Source organism: Bufo gargarizans, chromosome 5 (assembly GCF_014858855.1).
Source record: "Bufo gargarizans isolate SCDJY-AF-19 chromosome 5, ASM1485885v1, whole genome shotgun sequence".
Classification (NCBI taxonomy): Eukaryota; Metazoa; Chordata; class Amphibia; order Anura; family Bufonidae; genus Bufo; species Bufo gargarizans.
Window position 1 is genome coordinate 197,574,756 of NC_058084.1, and position 13,308 is coordinate 197,588,063.

General features: G+C 42.6%; 1 protein-coding gene across 4 annotated transcripts in view; it reads left to right on the forward strand.

Moving 5' to 3' along the window:
- Window positions 1-2,420, forward strand: part of GOLGA4 (golgin A4) — a 122,110-nt gene extending 119,690 nt beyond the window's left edge. For all 4 annotated transcript variants that reach the window (XM_044293480.1, XM_044293481.1, XM_044293482.1 and 1 more), the window contains one exon: window positions 1,578-2,420. Coding sequence is in view for 1 of the 4 variants with exons in the window: in XM_044293481.1 (XP_044149416.1) it covers window positions 1,578-1,601 (24 nt within the window). In the remaining 3 variants the exon portion in view is untranslated. The remainder of the gene's footprint in view (window positions 1-1,577) is intronic.
- Window positions 2,421-13,308: the final 10,888 nt, after the last annotated feature.

The following is a 13,308-nucleotide window of genomic DNA, read 5'->3' on the forward strand; positions in this document are numbered from 1 at the left end:
GACTGGATCCTTTTAAAAAGCTGTATCTATTTGATATGTGTATGCCAATGTATGCCTGAGTGTGTGTGTCTACAAACGATACGATTTTGAATAAAAAAAAAATGAATAAGAAATAAATAGGTAGACCAGAGCTATATGGAGACATTAGCTGCCTAATTGACATTGTATAGCTTCATGATGACTATGCAAGTTCTGTGTGTGAGAAAATGTTTTTGTTTTTATTTTGGTGGGATTTTTTAAATATATATCCTTAAAAAAAAAAATTTAACTGTTTTTATTTTAACCACCAGAGCGTCCGTGCACACACAAATTAGGCTGATATTTCCTGCTTTCTACAACTCGGTAAAAGCCCCTTTAAACAGGACAACTCAGGAGGCAATTATAGGGGACAAGCTACTTATTCCTGATAACTGCCTGCTCGTCAGAGGAGGTGAGAGTTGCATTTACATGCAGCAGTCACCTCCTCTTCTATGAGGATGAGCAATCACTCGCCCCCATGGAGAATCATTGTTTCTGGGCAGCAGATCCCTGTTTACACAGCGCAATCTGCTGTATGGGAAAATGCTAGAGAGGACAGCCTCTGACTAGACGGCATGAAAAAACTGAATCAGAGTAATAGAATGAACACGAATAAATGTTTCAGACTAACAAAAAGTGAATAAAAAGTAAGAAACCAGAAGTGCCACAACTACCTTGGGTTCAGCTTATAAGGGATTGTTAAGGGGGTTGACATAAGCTCGCCTTCACTGTTTTATCGTGTACGAGTGGGGCATCAGAGCATTTCCTTGAGCAGCCAACACGCAGGGCCCGGTGACGTACCGACCTTATAACACTATGCTATGCAGAGACTTCCGCCTAGCTGGGAGCCCGGTAATGCTACCAGCACAAATAGGCGGTGTATAGCATTGTTCTGGGCTGTTTTAGAGGTGGGTAATAGTGATATGATGTTGACGTCACCGCCTAGCATAGTGCTGTGAAGCCTGGTACCTCACCGGCTCACAACAAACGGACCTTTTCGATGCAAGGCAAGGGGAGCATTGGAGCAAGGAAATGCTCCTATGCTCTGCTTGTACATCCTGAAGGAGTGAAGGGGACAACCCCTTTAAATTGGTTATCCTCAAGATAAACATTTGATCAGGGGGCTTCTACCGCAGGACCCCAGTCACCCTAAGTCTTCTTTCTGAATGGAACAGAGGTGTGCATGTTGGTCCACTGCTCCATTCACTTTTATGTGCTTGATAAATACCCAAGACTGTGCTGAAAATTGTCTCTTAAAGTTACTGTAAATAATTGTGTAATTGCCTTTAACGATCTTTCAAAATGTTTTTAATCTATGAAAATAGAAGCCACAAGAAAAATCTCATTTTGGCTTTTCAAAGGTTCTCCTTACAGCTTTTAGGGTTGTCTGCTTTGGACCCACCCTACTAGTTTGAAGGATTCCTGGATTATAAACTGATCACAGATTGCGCGCCCAGCAATCAGATATAGGGCATGCATACATCATATTACCTATTGTGAATGCTGTCCATGCAGAGAGCTAAACCTTTCACTGACTGGTCTACTTTTTTCATTTATAGTCTTGGCTGAGATCGTCTTCCTGAAGATGTGATATCTTCCTCAAGATGCTGCTTCCTGTGGATATGCGCTTTTTTCTTTTCTTCCAACATACCAATGGAATGAACTAAGAACCAAAATGTTTAGCAATCAAGAACTTTTACCATTATTGCCTTGAGTTGAGCTGATGCTACATAGTGGCCAGGTCAAGCTCCATTTTTATTCAATACTTTAATTGACATGAAATACAGGAGAAGAAAGCATTTATTCGGTACAACGGTTTGCATTACTGACTGCAACTCTACACTCTAGATGTCTATAAATGCTAAACCCACTGCGAACATTTTCTAGCATGCTGAGGCAAGCCATGGTTCTCCCACTAGCTAGCATGTCCTGCAACTCTATCCGGTTTTCTCCTATTCTGGGTCATTTTATTGGAATGACATTTAACATAGTTTTGTTGGATTCATAAAGATAAATCGGTTTTTTGAGGTTGATTGCCATAAAACCTGTGTTATATTATCTATCTTTTTGTGTGAATTGATTGTGCAATACTTACTAAGGGGAGGAATTGTGTTTACTGCACTCACACTTAATCAGTTTGTTGCTTTGCCTAATTTTCCTTTCCCCTAGGTTTGATTTAGGTTGCTATGGGCCAGTTCTTTAACTTTTCATCTATGATGAAATATCCTAAATTGGAGTACCTCATTGGGGTTTCTTCAGGCTTTTGTATCTATATTTTCGAGAAATTGAATACACTACTGTATATTGTAAATAGTCAATATATTAATGTATTATACTGTTTTTGTGGTTTCAATGTTAATCTTGGAAAACAGAGCAAAATAAATTTTATTTACAAAAATGTCCTTTTGTTTGTCTGTCTTATGGAGGAATGTATGAAGTTTTTAGCATTGAGACTACTTGGAAGAAAAGAGGGACCTTGGTGCTTTTTTCATCCATTTAGCTTTGATATCAAACAGCACCATATCAAATCAATATGCTAATATGAATGTATGATAAGCTTAGACTGAGAGATATATAGTTAAAGGAAAAGTGTTGTAATCGTTGTGAACACCACCTCTAAACTGTGAGGCAGTGATTAAACTCCTCACTGCCATAGATTATCAGGCATACAGACATTAACACCTTCAGTACCCTAAGCCAAACACTATTCTGCTTAAAACATACCTGTGCTGTGTTTCTTTGTACAATCACAATTGTGAAAGAATTGGTGCTTTTGGGCATCTCAAAAGTCTATTTCAGCCAAATGATTTCAGCTGCACAGTTGAATCTGCCAGTACTATATGCTGTGACCTTACTTCCCACAGTTTTTTTTTCTTCTAGGAAGCTTAAAAATCTGCTAAGGAGAGAGATCTGACTTAGACACACAAGACCTTCTCTGCTCTTCAGAAGCAGTGTATAGGCCAGTGATGGGCAAACTACAGCCCGGCGGACCTTTTTATCTGGCCCGCAGAGCTGTCCAGAGGCAGCAGGAGTGGAGATGAGCGCTTCCATTGTGGAAGCGCTCATCTCCATATTCATCTGTATCGCCGGCCTCAGGACAGCGATAAAGTTGAATTGTGCAGGGGAGAGGCGTCTACGTTGCCCGTTCCTCTGATAGGCTACAGGGGGGTGGGGACCCTATATACTGGCACAATATGGGGGGGGGGGCACTATGGAGAAGAGGGGAAGCACTATGGGGGCCACTATGGAGCAGAGGGGAAGCACTATGGGGGCCCTATATACTGGCACAATATGGGGGGGAACTATGGAGAAGAGGGGAAGCACTATGGGGGCCATATATACTGGCACAGTATCTATTCTGCGAATTGCAACAACAAAGCTAACTCCAGACTTTGCTGCCTTAGCAAAAAAGGGAGACCAACAACACTGTTCCCACTAAAATTTGAAGATGAGTTATAGATACTATGTTATGAAAGAAATTCATTGCATAAAACGTTTTATGCTTTTCTACCTTGAATTAAACTAAACCATACGAAATTAAAATTACATTTATATTAATTCACACAAACGCCCCATCCATCTACTCTTGGCCTGGTCCAATATATGAACCCATTGTGGCCCACGAGTCAGAAAGTTTGCCCACCTCTGGTATAGGCAGTGCTTCTATCAGTCTCGGGAGCTCAGTATTCTCTCTCATGCCCAAAGTGATTTAGAAATTTGCTAGTTATACCATTCTCGATTTAAATTAAATTGTGTGAAATACGGTGACTAAATAGAATATCTAGTAATTGGATATTGATAACCTATCCTCATAATAGATCATTAATATCTGATCCGTGTTTGTCCCACTCCTGGGACCTCCACCGATGAGCTGTTGGAAGAGGCTGCAGCACTCCGTGAGCACTTGGGCCTCTTCTCAGACCAGACCAGTGACATCATACATTGGTCATGTAGCCTAGGCACAGCTCATTCCTATTCATGTGAATGGGACTGAGCTGCAATACTAAGTACAGCCGCTATACAATGTATGGTGTGGTGCTTGGTAAGCTGTGAAGAGACCACAGCGCTCACTGGAGCTCTGGTGAGTGCAGTGGCCTCTTCAAACAACTGAACGGCGGGGGTGCCAGGAGTCTGTCCTGAGGATAGGTCATTAAAGGGATTCTGTCACCAAGTTTTAGGTTATAGAGCTGCGGACATGCACGGCTACATCGCCACTAGCATGTCCGCAATATACCTGTCCTATAGGGCTGTGTGCTTTTATTTTCTTTAAAAAAGGATTTTAGAGATATGTAAATTAGTCTTGTAGGTGTCCAAGGGGCTGTAGGAACCTTCCTGGCGCCCAGCCACGCCTGCCTGTGAAGGAGCCCAGCACCGCCTATGTCCTCCGAATCTCCTCCTTTCGTCACCGTTAGATAGCCGTAATCTTACGATGCGCGAGCTTGCGCATGCGCAGTGCCGGTATAGTGTTCCTTCCCTGTGCTGGCATCAGCCTCAGGGAAGGAACTGTGCATGCGCGAGATTACGGCTATCTATCGATGACGAAAGGAGGAGATTCGGAGGACATAGGCGGTGCTGGGCTCCTTCACAGGCGGGTGTGGCTGGGCACCAGGAAGGTTCCTACAGCCCCTTGGTCATCTTATAAGACTAATTTACATATCTCTAAAATCCTTTTTTAAAGAAAATAAAAGCACACAGCCCTATAGGACCAGTATATTGCGGACATGCTAGCGGCAATCTAGCCGCGCATGTCCGTATCTCTATAGGCTAAAATTGGTGACAGAATCCCTTTAATCTCTAATTCCCAGGTGACCCCTTTAAGACCATCAGATATACTGGAATTGACTTCCTAGAACTAGGTGTCCTAGAGAACCATCTATGCTGTGGTTTAGTCTATTGACATATGACTCTTTTATAACTAATTATTAATTTATATTATTTGTTGTGGTTTTGTATTGGCTAGCTTAGAGGGAGCAGTCAGGTCCCAAACAGCCCACTCATTAGCTACAAAGGCTTAGAGGGAACACTTTGGTTTGTGCCAGGTTCGCTGGTTCCCAAGTACAGGTTTATAAGTAAGGCTACTTTCACACTCGTGTGACGGATCCGCTTAGATAATGCAAACATCTGCATCTGTTCAGAATGGATCAGTTTGTATTATCTTTAACATAGCCAAGACGGATCCATCATGAACACCACTGAAAGTCAATGGAGGATGGATCCATTTTCTATTGTGTCAGAGAAAATGGATCTGTCTCCATTGACTTACATTGTGTGTCAGAACGGATCCGTTTGGCTCAGTTTCGTCAGACGGACACCAAAGTGGAATGGAGACGGAACGGAGGCAAACTGATACATTCTGAGCGGATCCTTTTCCATTCAGAATGCATTAGGGCCAAACTAATCGGTTTTGGTCTGCTTGTGAGAGCCCTGAACGGATCTCACATACGGAAAGCCAAAACACCAGTGTGAAAGTAGAAGTAGTTCTACAGATGTTTGAAGAATGAGACTATGGAGTTCTATAAGTGAAGCAGTGTAATTACAAAAGTACGCAAGACCAACTATTCAATCAGAAGTGCTTTAACAAAGGAACACAGAAGAGTGATGCATTTGCGCTGTGCCATACAAAGGGTATTCGTGCTTACTGACAATATCATGAAGCAAAGTGGCAACAGAAATGATCACGAGACTCATTTTTAGAAAACCTCCATCTGTATAAATGAATTGCCTGTTAGCATCACTGTGTAGTCATGGGTACAAAGATTGATTGGAGAACATAAACATTGGATATTTCCAATCTTTTACAAAAATGTTTATATACGGAGTCATATGGGGCTTACACATTACCAAACTCTGGGTTTCTTAACCTTTTCTGCTCTTTGTCCTACATTTTGTCTGCTTCTACTTGATAGTTTAGGACTACACTGCTTACGAGTTTGCCTCTGCAGCACATTGACTAGACGAGAAATATTTTGATTCTTTGAACCAAAGTCAACATTTTTGTCTGGATTAAAACTTTCTAGACTGATAAGTTAATGGTAACTTCTAAATTAGTGCAATGGAGAAGAGTATCAAATGTGAATGCAATATTTATACAGTCATTTTGAAATTATATATTGTTCTGGTTGCTGTGTCTGAAAATCCTAGTAATTACGGTACTTATGTGGATAACATTTTTTCTTGAGACCACGAGAATGCAATGCAATTAGAAAGATGAAGAAAAATTCTGGGGGAGGTTTATCAAACTGGTGTAAAGTAGAACTGGCTTAGTTGCCCATAGCAACCAATCAGACTCCACCTTTCATTTTTCACAGCTCCTTTGGAAAATGAAATGAGCAATCTGATTGGTTGCTATGGGCAACAAAGCCAGTTCTACTTTACACTAGTTTGATAAATCCCCCCCCTGTGTCTTTATCCCACCTCCAGAACAGTGCCAAGGGCCTGAACCCTATCATTATGGACATCTGTGATTGCCAGGGTAACACATGAGATATTTGATCGTTTTGACTAGAATTCTGTTGTAGTAATTTCTTTTACTAAGAGTATTTTCACACTAGTGTTTTTGTTTTCCGGTACCGAGTTCCGTCACAGGAGCTCAATACCAGAAAAAAACTGATCAGTTTTATCCTAATGCATTCTGAATGGAGAGAAATCCGTTCAGGATGCATCAGTTCAGTCCCTCTACGCATGCTGCAGTTTTCTCTCCGGCCAAAAATACTGAACACTTGCTGGAATGCCAGATCCGGCATTCATTTACATTTAAGTGTATTAATGCCATATCCAGCATTAAGTGCTCTGGCAAAACGGATCCGGGTTTCTCGTCTGCGCATGCGCAGACCTTTAAAAATGCAAAATAAAATTAATACCAGATCCGTTTTTCCGGAGAAACTGATCCGGTATTTCAATGCATTTGTCCGTCTGACAAATGCTATCAGTTTGCATCCGGATTGCGGTTACGGCAACAGAACTGCCTGCCAAATTCCTCTACCACAAGTGTGAAATTATACTTTACCTTTTTTTTTTTTTTTATAATGTTTTTGGTCAGACACAACTTATTCATTAAAGGGCTTCCTGTTATTGCCTCTAAGATGGGAATCTTGCCATCTTCATGAGCAGATAACTATGGAATGGCTAAATATAACTGCTGATATCACACTTTCTTTCTAGACTTGTAAATGACATCATGTTTTAGCAGCTTTATCTCAATAAGCTTTAAAAAAAAAAAAAAAAAAAAAAGCATTATGAAGAAAGTTTTACAAATCACACACACAACAGCTTTAAGTGGAATATTGCTAAACACTGGAAAACTTGGAAGAGATCAGCAGACGTTATGAAACCGTTCAGACAAATAGAAAAAATACAAGACACAAAATAAATCCTTTTATGGGTTCTGAAATCCACACATATTTTCTCTTGTATATCCAGGGTTCTTTTAGCAATGTATTTTTAGAAAGGCAAGTTGATGGTTCTGCACTGTTTAATACTACATCATACAGTATTGAATATCCTTATAACTACAAATATACTATGCACAATACATTACATCTGAATCCCCTGGGCTCTGATGTAAAATCTGTCCCCGTCTGCTTGCACTGGTATAGCCATTGGGAATGCAGATAGCGCTTCATGGTTCCTGCAGTGGTATAAGGTCAGTGAGCCACATAAAAGTGAGTAAAATGGCACTTGGTAAGTAACAGACTTTGTATTGGGACATGGAAATTCAATTTTCACTACACCCGTCTGCTATTCCGTCGTATTGTACTGTGATTCACACCAATCAATGATCCCAAATTCATAGTCTAATACTTGCCACAAAAGACATCATGTAGGATAAATATCTTGATCACAATTTTTTGGTGTCTATTGTTTTATCATTTAGTCGTTATGCTGTCACAATGTGTCCAAATGTAACATGTAGATATGCTAATATGTGGTGTGCTATCTTGGCGGGTGGATTCAACTTAAATCCATCCAGGGAATCCAACTTGCAAGAGTCCAAGTCACCGTCAAATTCAGTTCTGTGCAAAGGTGTGGGAAAAATGCTGCAAACTAAGAATGCTTTCAAAAGTACAGGGTGGTCCACGGAAAAGTAGCCCGTCTCCAGCAATAGTATGACGAGATGAACGGGCAAGTAGATTTTTATTTATTTTTTATTACCCACAAGTCACAAAAGATGCTGAAAGAGTTTCCCGGTCATGTCTGAGTCTTTGAGTATGTCGGACGATACTGCTTGCAGCTCTTCAGTGATGCTGTGGATAGTGTTTGGGATGTTTTCCTTGAGTTCATCCAGGCGATGTGGATTGTGAGCATACACTTTCCTTTTAAAATTTCCCCACAGATAAAAATAGCATTTGGACAAGTTTGGGGAACGTGGTGGCCATAAGGCCTTGCTCACAGTTCGTTCCTCTGTAAATAGTTTATGAACCCGTGCCAGTGAGTTCCGGGAGGTGTGGCATGTTGCCCCATCTTGCTGAAAAGAGCAGGACATTTTTTCTTCTGCAGCATCACTGTTGAAGAGCGGCAAGCAGTATCGGCCAACATAATCCGATGTGCCCGAAGATGCATAGATGTGAATGGGGACCACTTTCAGCATCTTTTGTGACTTGTGAGTAATAAAAAAATATATAAAAATCCACTTGCCCGTTCATTTTGTTATATTATCCCTGGAGGCAGACTACTTTTTCGTGGGCCACCCTGTAAAAGTGTTCACATTTTTTACTTGATGAAAATAAATATTAAGTGAATGAACAAAAGGAGAAACCTAAATCAAATCAATATTTGGTGTGAACAGCCTTTGGCTTCAAAACGACATCAATTCTTCTAGGTACACTTGCACACAGTTTTTAAAGGAAACAAACCACAGATCTTCTGTGGCTGTAAAATGGCTCAAATCCTTCTATTTCTTCATGTAATCCTAGACACAATTGATAATGTTGAGATCAGGGCTCTGTGGGGGGACAAATCATCACTTCTAGGAACCTTGTTCTTCTTTGCTCTGAAGATAGATCTTAATGACATTGGCTGTATGTTTGGGGTTGTTGTCCTGCTTCAGAACAAATTTAATTTAACATTTATTAACACCTCTATTTTTGAAAGCTTACTTTGTACAATTTTTTCCACACATGCCCTAATACTTTTGCACAGTACAGTACTATACAGCTTAACCGCCTCCGGACCGCCTAATACAGGATCGCGTTCCGGAGGCGGCAGCCCTGCGCACAGTCATGCATATATGCGTCATCTCGCGGGACGTGAGATTTCCTGTGAACGCACGCACACAGGCGCGCACGTTCACAGGATCGGAAGGTAAGCGAGTGGATCTCCAGCCTGCCAGCGGTGATCGTTTGCTGGCAGGCTGGAGATGTGATTTTTTTTAACCCTTAACAGGTATATTAGACGCTGTTTTGATAACAGCGTCTAATATACCTGCTACCTGGTCCTCTGGTTGTCTCTTTTGTTTGGATCGACCACCAGAGGACACGGGTAGCTGTGTAAAGTAGCACCAAACACCACTACACTACACTACACCCCCCGTCACTTATTAACCCCTTATGAACCCCTGATCACCCCATATAGACTTCCTGATCACCCCTCTGTCATTGATCACCCCCCTGTAAGGCTCCATTCAGACGTCCGTATGATTTTTACGAATCCACAGATACATGGATCGGATCCGCAAAACACATACGGACGTCTGAATGGAGCCTCACAGGGGGGGTGATCAATGACAGGGGGGTGATCACCTCATATACACTCCCTGATCACCCCCTGTCTTTGATCACCCCCCTGTAAGGCTCCATTCAGACGTCCGTATGATTTTTACGGATCCACGGATAAATAGATCGGATCCGCAAAACACATACGGACGTCTGAATGGAGCCTTACAGGGGGGTGATCCATGACAGGGGGGTGATCACCTCATATACACTCCCTGTTCACCCCCCTGTCATTGATCACCTCCCTGTAAGGCTCCATTCAGACGTCCGTATTCAGAAGTCTCATATTCCACTAACTTGTGACAAAAAATAAAAAATTCTAGAAACTCGCCATGCCCCTCACGGAATACCTTGGGGTGTCTTCTTTCCAAAATGGGGTGACTTGTGGGGTAGTTATACTACCCTGGCATTTTAGGGGCCCTAATGTGTGCGAAGTAGTTTGAAATCAAAATCTGTAAAAAATGGCCGGTGAAATCCTAAAGGTGCTCTTTGGAATGTGGGCCCCTTTGCCCACCTAGGCTGCAAAAAAGTGTCACACATCTGGTATCGCCGTACTCAGGAGAAGTTGGGCAATGTGTTTTGGGGTGTCATTTTACATATACCCATGCTGGGTGAGATAAATATCTTGGTCAAATGCCAACTTTGTATAAAAAAAATGGGAAAAGTTGTCTTTTGCCAAGATATTTCTCTCACCCAGCATGGGTATATGTAAAATGACACCCCAAAACACATTCCCCAACTTCTCCTGAGTACGGCGATACCAGATGTGTGACACTTTTTTGCAGCCAAGGTGGGCAAAGGGGCACACATTCCAAAGAGCACCTTTTGGATTTCACCGGTCATTTTTTTACAGATTTTGATTTCAAACTACTTTGCACGCATCTGGGCCCCTAAAATGCCAAAAAATAAAAAGTTCTATGAACTCACTATGCCCATCAGTGAATACCTTAGGGTGTCTACTTTCCGAAATGGGGTCATTTGTGGGGTGTTTGTACTGTCTGGGCATTGTAGAACCTCAGTAAACATGACAGGTGCTCAGAAAGTCAGAGCTGCTTCAAAAAGCGGAAATTCACATTTTTGTACCATAGTTTGTAAACGCTATAACTTTTACCCAAACCATTTTTTTTTTATCAAAGACATGTAGAACAATAAATTTAGCAAAAAATTTATATATGGATGTCGGTTTTTTTGCTAAATTTTACAACTGAAAGTGAAAAATAAAATTTTTTTGCAAAGAAAATCGTTAAAATTCAATTAATAACAAAAAAAGTAAAAATGTCAGCAGCAATGAAATACTACCAAATGAAAGCTCTATTAGTGAGAAGAAAAGGAGGTAAAATTCATTTGGGTGGTAAGTTGCATGACCGAGCAATAAACGGTGAAAGTAGTGTAGTGCAGAAGTGTAAAAAGTGGCCTGGTCCTTAAGGATGTTTCAGCTAGGGGGGTTGAAGTGGTTAAAGGGGTTCTGCACTTTGTTTAAACTGATGATCTATCCTCTAGATAGATCATCTGCTTCTGATCCGTGGGGGTCCGACACCCGGGTCCCCCGCCGATCAGCTGATTGAGAAGGCAGCGGCGCGGCCTTCTCACTGTTTACCGCAGGCCCAGTGACGTCACGACTTGTATCAACTGGCCTGGGCGGGACTAAGATCCATTCAAGTGAACAGAGCTTAGCTCCGCCCATGCCAGTGATACTAGTTGTGACATCACTGGGCCAGTGTTAAACAGTGAGAAGGCTGCAGCGCCGGGTGTCGGACCCCCGCCGATCAGAAGTTGATGATCTATCCAGAGGATAGATCATCAGTTTAAACAAAGTGCAGAACCCCTTTAAGAAATGCCTGCATTATTCTAAAAAGTTACAACAACTAATCATATTCAAACATGTTTTATTCCAGTTAGAGGAAATTATCTCCTATCCACAGGATACAGGGGATAACCAGTGGCGCACCAACAGGGGTGGTCCAGCGGGCCTGGACCCCCCCCCCCCCCTAGAAAAACCAGGGCCGGACCGCCGATCACCACAGGCAGCCCTGGTTCTAGTTGCCGGCGGCAGTGAGGGGGGGGGGGGGGTCAGTAGGAGATGAGAGCTTCTATTGGAAAGCGCCCATCTCCATATTTATTTGTATAGCCGTCCTCAGGACAGTGATACAGATGGCTGTGCTTCAGCGGGGCAGGGGAGGGAGAGATGTCTCCCTTCCCTGTTCTTCTGATAGGCCGCCGCCTTAGCTGGGCAGCACACAGCAGGGACACAGGGCAGAAGAGGCCTGCATCGCATCACTGCTGATGAAGGTAAGTATTAGTGTTTTGTTTTTGTTTTTTGGGGGAGGAGCTGGCATTTCTTACAGCCCCATTTTTTTAGGGGTGGCACTCTGGGGGCATTTCTTACTGGCACATTATGGGGGGAGCACCATGGGGGAGAGGAGCACTATGGGGGCTTTTTATTGGCACATTATGGCACATTTTATTGGCACATTATGGGGGGCACTATAAGGAAGAGCGGCACTATAGGGCATCTGGTGGCACTATAGGGGCATTATTTGGGGGCACTATGGGGAAGTGGGGGCTCTAAAGAAGCCTATTTTTATTGGCACATTATGGGGAGCACTATGGCATCTGGTGGCACTAAGGGGGCATTTTTAATGGCACATTAAAGGAGGCACTATAGGGGAGAGCGGCACTATGGGGCATTATGTGGGGGCACTAACGGGGAGTGGAGCACTATTGGGGCATCTGGTGGCACTAAGAAGGGGCATTTATTACTGGCACATTATGGGGGAGAGGAGCACTATAGGGGCATGTGCTAGGGGCACTAAGAAGGGGCATTTTTTTTACTGGCATATTATGGGGAAGGGGGAGAGGAGCACTATGAGGGCATTTACTGGGGCACTATATAGGGGTATTTTATACTGGCATACATTATGGGGACATTAGCTCAACCCGGGCACTAAGCGGGGGTATTTCATGTACTGTCATATAAGGAGAATTATTACTATTAGGGGGTATAGATCTACTACTACTGGGGGGCTATGAGGAACATGATTACTAGTATGGGCACTATAGGGGCATTATTATTACTAAATGTGCTCTGGCAGAGAATTATTTATATTGGTGGGATTTTTGGGAGTTACTTTGTGGGGCACCCTGGCACAGTATCAGCTTAGCGCAATTATTTTTGGGGGACATTATCTTTATACCATTAATGTCTGGGCGAAGTTATTTTTTAGAGCACTGTGTGTCAATAATTGTTGAAGGAGGCACTATCTGTGTGGTAGTAGTATTTCCAGGGGGACTGTTTCTTCAGTATAGTATTGGGGGTGGCAGGAAAGGATGTTCAGAAGATGTGAAGATGATAGAAATGTGGGAAACTAATGTCTGTTTGTCAATCTCTGCAGAGACGGGAGATGGCTGAAAAATCTGGTCTGAATGGAGAAGATGAGAAAAGAGAACGTCTACAACAAAGGTGACATCACTGGATGTAAGAGGTATGAGGTGCTATGTAGGAGAGGAGAGGCTCCGGCTCCTCCCCCTGCCATTTGCAGAAGGAGTATTCAGAGCTGGATGAGGACGGCCAAGGTGGGCA